This window comes from Auxenochlorella protothecoides (genome assembly GCF_000733215.1).
Source record: "Auxenochlorella protothecoides strain 0710 unplaced genomic scaffold scaffold54, whole genome shotgun sequence".
In the NCBI taxonomy this organism is placed as follows: Eukaryota; Viridiplantae; Chlorophyta; class Trebouxiophyceae; order Chlorellales; family Chlorellaceae; genus Auxenochlorella; species Auxenochlorella protothecoides.
This window is the reverse complement of record NW_011934258.1, coordinates 619,472-624,612: the sequence shown is the minus strand read 5'-3', so window position 1 is coordinate 624,612 and position 5,141 is coordinate 619,472. Positions and strand designations below refer to the sequence as shown.

Here is a 5,141-nt window from a genome sequence, read left to right as displayed (position 1 = left end):
CCCAGTCCTGATGTGGTCAGCCCACCAGTCTCGCATGGAAGGAAGAGTACACACACCCATACCTGGTGGGGATGGGGATATCAATGCTGCCGCTGCTGGCCCTGGAAAGCTGCTCCCGCTCGGTGGAGGAAGGGGTCCGCTCCCGCTGTTCCATCAGCGCCTCCACGGGGGACCCGGCACCCCCGGCGCCCTGCGCTATGCTCACGGTCTTCTTTCCCAGGGGCACCGGCCGGGTCTTCACGCGCAGGCCCAGGGGCGCAGCCCGGGGCTGCTCGGTGAGTGCCTTGCCCAGCGTGGAGTGCACGGCCGCGCGCTCCGCCATGTTGAGCGCGTGATGTTGAATTTCTAGGGAGCGACACACGCTGGAGGGGGATGGCTGCTCGAAGCCGACCACACGGGGAGCTCCGCCCTCGATGCGGGGACTGTCAAAGGAGGCCGGCGCAGGAAAGCTGGCCCTCCTCTCCATGCCGATCACCCGATGCACGCTCGACTCAGAGTTGCGATGTCATCAGGAACATCCAGGTCCGGGGCCGGGGCCGAGACAGCGTGGCCAAACCACCTCAGGCTTCAGCGCACTGGTCCCCCTCCCCTCGCGGAGAACCTTGGTGGATGGGCGGAGGGCGTGGAATGGCAGGTCGTATGGCTCCTTTACTCTACAATTGTGATCTGATGACAGTGAGAGACAATAAGATCGTGTGAGGAGTGCTTCCGATGCATTTTCGCGGGGGTGAGGGGAGGTACGAGAGTGGTACGGACTGTTCCCATCCGTGGGGGTCGCACCTTCCGAGACCGACAGGGAAGGGTAGCATTGGGGCGCACGCGATCTACCCCTCGCGCATGAACAATTTGGATGCGCGTTGTGATCTTCGAGCTTGCATTGGTTCCGGGTGAGGAAGCGTGTAACACTGCTCTGGATGTGTGTGATCCCTCTGTGCGCAAATCAGCGGACCTTTCGTCCAACAGCCAGTTGAGCAGATGTCAAGCACGGACGATCTTTCCTGCGTTTTGGCACCCCCGCGAAAGTCTTTGTGACCAAAATCGCATTGTACAAGTAGACCATGGTACAAAGACCTCCCCGCTAGAGCCCGCCTGGGGAAGACGACCTGCATGGGCAGCACCTCCCGCAGGCCAAGTTGCCTCGTTTGCAGAACGAGGAACACACCGCGCTTCAGCGGCTCAGATCGGATCAAAGGTTCTAATTTGGATTCAGAGGAGTGAAAGCGAGCATGTAAGGTCTGCTCTGAGTCCACTGGCGCCAGTTCCTCGGTACACAATGCCGGAATTGGCCCAGCATTCGGCACTTCCAACCCCGGAGGGAACTGGCCGAGGGAACAAGTCATCGCGTCCACGTCCACCGAAGTGGGGTGTTCGCCCCGAGGACAACCGAAAGAGCGCGCATGAGCACTATGCGGACGCGGAGGCGGCGAGGTACACCGAAACCGGGCATGCAAACCATATACAGGCCGAGCTGGCCCTCCGAGCCGTCCAATGCCTCGGCCTCCCCAAGGTGGACCCTCAATCTGGTCGGGAGCATGCACGTTGTCAACACGGCCCATGGCAATGCGACACCTCTGGCTTGCTGGGTGGGGTCTGGTGGGCCTCAACCCACACCAAGCGCTTCACATCCTCCTTCTTGAAGTCTCCGAGCCTCACCCGCAGGGAGCTCCCTGCCTGCTCGCCGACCTGGGCTGTGGCTCCGGCCTGAGCACCGCCGCCCTCCTGTCCCTGGGCGGCTCCAGGCACGCCGTGGTCGGGCTGGATGCCGCGGGCGGCATGCTGACGCTGGCGGCGCAGGACCCCGTCCTCCGGGGCTGTCTGGCCCGCTCCGACTTTGGCCAGGGCCTGCCCCTCCGCCGCGCCTCCCTCCAGGGAGCCATTAGCGTCTCTGCCCTGCAGTGGCTGTTCGCCGCCCCAGACCCCGCCCGCGCCACCCGCCGCTTCTTCGCCGACCTGCACGCCGCCCTGGAGCCCGGCGCGCGCGCCGCTTTCCAGCTGTACCTCCCCGGTGAGCGACCTCGGGCGGGGGTGCGCTTCTGCAGCGCTGCCTGGCGTTGGCTATGATCACTCTGGGTCGAGCCGGCGCTCACCCCCTCCAACTCCCTCGCAGGCGACGTCGAGTCGCGGGCCCTCCTCCGGGCGGCTGCATCGACCGGCCTGCGCGCCACCTACTTCGTGGACTTTCCCCACCCCACCCCCGCCAAGAAGTACTACCTGTGCGTGAGGCGTGATGACCGCACGCGGCGCGAACCCTCACACGACCCCCCCCCCTGCTGTCCACTGGCCTGGCCCCACACCGCGGCCTGCACGCTGAGCTGGGCGGCGGGGCAGGGGCTCGGGAGCGACCTGGACCAGGCCCGCACCCGGCTGCGGGCAGAGCACGCGCGGCACGCCGCACACGCGCTGCGCATGCTGCGGCGGGCCGCGCGCGCATTCCTGGCGGCGCGCGGCGCCGAGGTGGCCGCCGCCGGCGCCACGCGCTCCGAACACCTGGCCCGCCCGGGGTCCGGGGCGATGGTGCCCTGCGGCGCGCCGCTGCACGCCTGGTGCAGCGCCGTGCTCGGCCCCAAAACTGCCACCGCCCCAGTCGGCCCCTCAGATGCTGAGGACTCGATTGGGCCCGCGCCCGACTCGACGCGAGTCGGCCCCATGGCGGACGCAATCACGATCGCGGAGCAGCTCGGCATCCCGGGTGCCGAGGAGTGGGTGCTGGAGCCCGGCCCGGCGCCCCCGCCCGCCCCGCCCTACCTGGCGGCGCTGCAGCTCGCCCTGGAAGAACCCCAGACCGGGGTCCGTGCGCCGCAACCCGACCCCTGGCTCTGGCTGGAGCCCGTGCCGTGGGCCAAGGCCACGCCGGCGCCCCCCAGCCCGCCGGCGCAGACAGCCGTGCTGCATGCGGCCAAGCAGGCCCCGCTGGTGGTGAGCCTGGCGACGGCGGGCGAGACGACGGGCAAGGCGGTGGGGCGGGCCTGCGCGGCGCTGGGGGCGGCGGTGGTGGGGCTGGAGGCGGAGGGGCCGCGGGAGGGGGCCATTGCTGCGTGGCTGGTCCACGTGCCAGCGCCCTCGGGAGAGCAGGCGGCGCGTGCCTGGCAGCACGCCTGGCAGCACGCCTGGCTGGCCTGACGCTGCGCGTGTTTGTGAGTGTACAGCAGTGGTGCGGCGGCATGGCAGGGGGGAGGGGGCGTGGAGGGGCAGGGTGTCCTGGGGCACGTGCGATCTCGGATCCCGGCGGTGGAGTCCCCGCGGCCCGGCTCATGGGCGCGCTCCAGGCCCAGAGTGTGCAGGCGTGCGTCGACGAGCGGCCTGCTGCCTCCGAGTTCGTAGAGGATGCTCGGGCCCGGGCGGCGGCGCTCTCCCTCACAGGCGCACCTGGTAGCTCGCCCCCGCCGCCTGGTCCTGGGCTGCCACCGCGTCGAGCTCAATGTCCTCCGCATCGGCATACAAGCCCTCCTGGGACAGGGTGTGGGACGGGGCTGGGTGAGGAGGAGATACGCAGAGCAGGGTACACGGTTCAGGGCTCTGCGTCCACGAGGACAAGGCGTGCGAGGGAGCGGGGGCTGGCGCCCTCCTCCCGGGCCCGGCCCACCCTCCGGCGGCCATCGGGCCCTGCGCAGGACGCCCCCTGGCTGAGGGGATTTGCCAGACACGTGTCCCCTCCAGCGCAAGCCAGCATCCTATGCCGATCCCACCACTCCGGGCCCCTCCCTGACACCAGCGTCCGGCACCCCACCAGGTCGTAGAAGGCGCGCTGATCGGCGGTCTGCAGGTGCACCACCACGTCCCCAAAGTCCAGCAGCTCCCAGGTGGAGCGCCCCGGACCAGGCCCCGGCGCCGGGGTCGCGCCGTGCCTGCCCAGGGCCTCCGCCTCCATGCGTGCCAGCATGGCGCGCAGCTGGGGGCGGTTGGTCACCGTGCTGAGTACCATGACCCGGGTCCAGTAGACCAGGGGTGCCACGTGCAGGGCGCGGGTGTTGCCGCCCTTTCCCTCCTCGGCCACCCGTGCCAGCGTCCGCGCCAGGGCAAAGGCCTCGGCGGTGGAGGCGTCCTCAGAGGGGCTGTCGGGGGCGAAGGAGGGGGCGGGCGGGCCGAAGCCCGAAGCCTGGGGTGGCGGCGGGTGGGACGCCGCCCTCAGCGCATGGGCTCTGGATGCGCTCCGGCCCTGTGAAGGCCGTGGGGGGAGGGGAACGGGGTCAAAACCGTGCCCAAGCAACGCAGCATCGGACGCAGCGGTGTGACACGTTGCCTCAACCGACCTTGACCCCGACGCTCTGCCATGGCTTCGCGTGACAATCTCCTCGGCTGCTGAAGCCCGGCGCCCAGGCCTGGGAGGGGGAAGTAAGCAGGTGTGGAGCATTGAGACATGTAAAATGAGCAATATGCATGCTGTTCCAAGCTTCAGGACCCCGGCGTACCGCCAGCATGGCTCTCCCTGGGTGCTGTGCGAAGGGCGCTGGCCTGTGCAGGGCATGGACGGGATCGAGACGAACTGCCATCCCCTGCGATTTGACTCTCCGAAATAGATCCACAAAAGGCAATGTTACGGCATGGCAAGGAGGACATGCATGCGTGGTGCATTTCCCCGCACCTCAGCATGTGGAGGGGTTGGGGTCCCAAAAACAAATCATCCTTGTGTCGTGACGTGTCGGCAAACTCTCAGTCCAGAGGACAGTAAAACCCGCAAGACAGCCATTCGTCAATACTGGAAACTCTCACAACCGATTGGGGATGCTCTGTATAGAAACGAAGAGAACCTCTGACAGCGCAGGAGTGTGACGTGATCGCTTGTCTGCCTGGCTCTCGTGTCCACTTTAGACTCCAGCTGGGAGGCTGCCAGGTCGCTGCATCACTCGCACTTGTCCCGAGACTCTCGATGCGTCGGGGTGGATCCCTCGCGGTCCGCATGCTGGCGGTGAGGCCTGGTCGGGGCTCCACAGAGGGGGGGGGGCGAGGCTCGCCATCTGCATGGCCTCACTCTCGCTCTCTGCCCCCCCCCCCAGGCCCGCTCCGGCATGGAATGGACACCATCCTTCACATGGACGAGCTTCATGGCTCCGCCCCAGGCCCGCTCCTGTGCCAGCAGCGCGGCCGCGACCCGGCCCTCGCCTGCCTCCCCCCTCTCCCTGGCCACGGACCTCCCGGCCCCC

At 68.2% G+C, this 5,141-nt stretch overlaps 2 protein-coding genes across 2 annotated transcripts; one reads left to right on the top strand and one right to left on the bottom strand.

Annotated features, from left to right (window-relative positions):
- Positions 1 to 1,532: 1,532 nt before the first annotated feature.
- F751_4850 (Putative methyltransferase C26A3.06) lies at positions 1,533 to 3,120 on the top strand (the record flags this gene model as incomplete). The annotated part of the gene is made up of 3 exons (XM_011400951.1): positions 1,533 to 1,583; positions 1,660 to 2,005; positions 2,108 to 3,120. The coding sequence occupies 3 exons, from the start codon at positions 1,533 to 1,535 to the stop codon at positions 3,118 to 3,120; spliced, it is 1,410 nt and encodes a 469-aa protein (XP_011399253.1).
- A 234-nt stretch (positions 3,121 to 3,354) lies between these two features.
- F751_4849 (Protein Iojap, chloroplast) lies at positions 3,355 to 4,418 on the bottom strand (the record flags this gene model as incomplete). Its single annotated transcript, XM_011400950.1, has 3 exons — positions 3,355 to 3,447; positions 3,728 to 4,156; positions 4,410 to 4,418. 3 exons carry the CDS (start codon positions 4,416 to 4,418, stop codon positions 3,355 to 3,357), a joined length of 531 nt encoding a protein of 176 aa, XP_011399252.1.
- Positions 4,419 to 5,141: the final 723 nt, after the last annotated feature.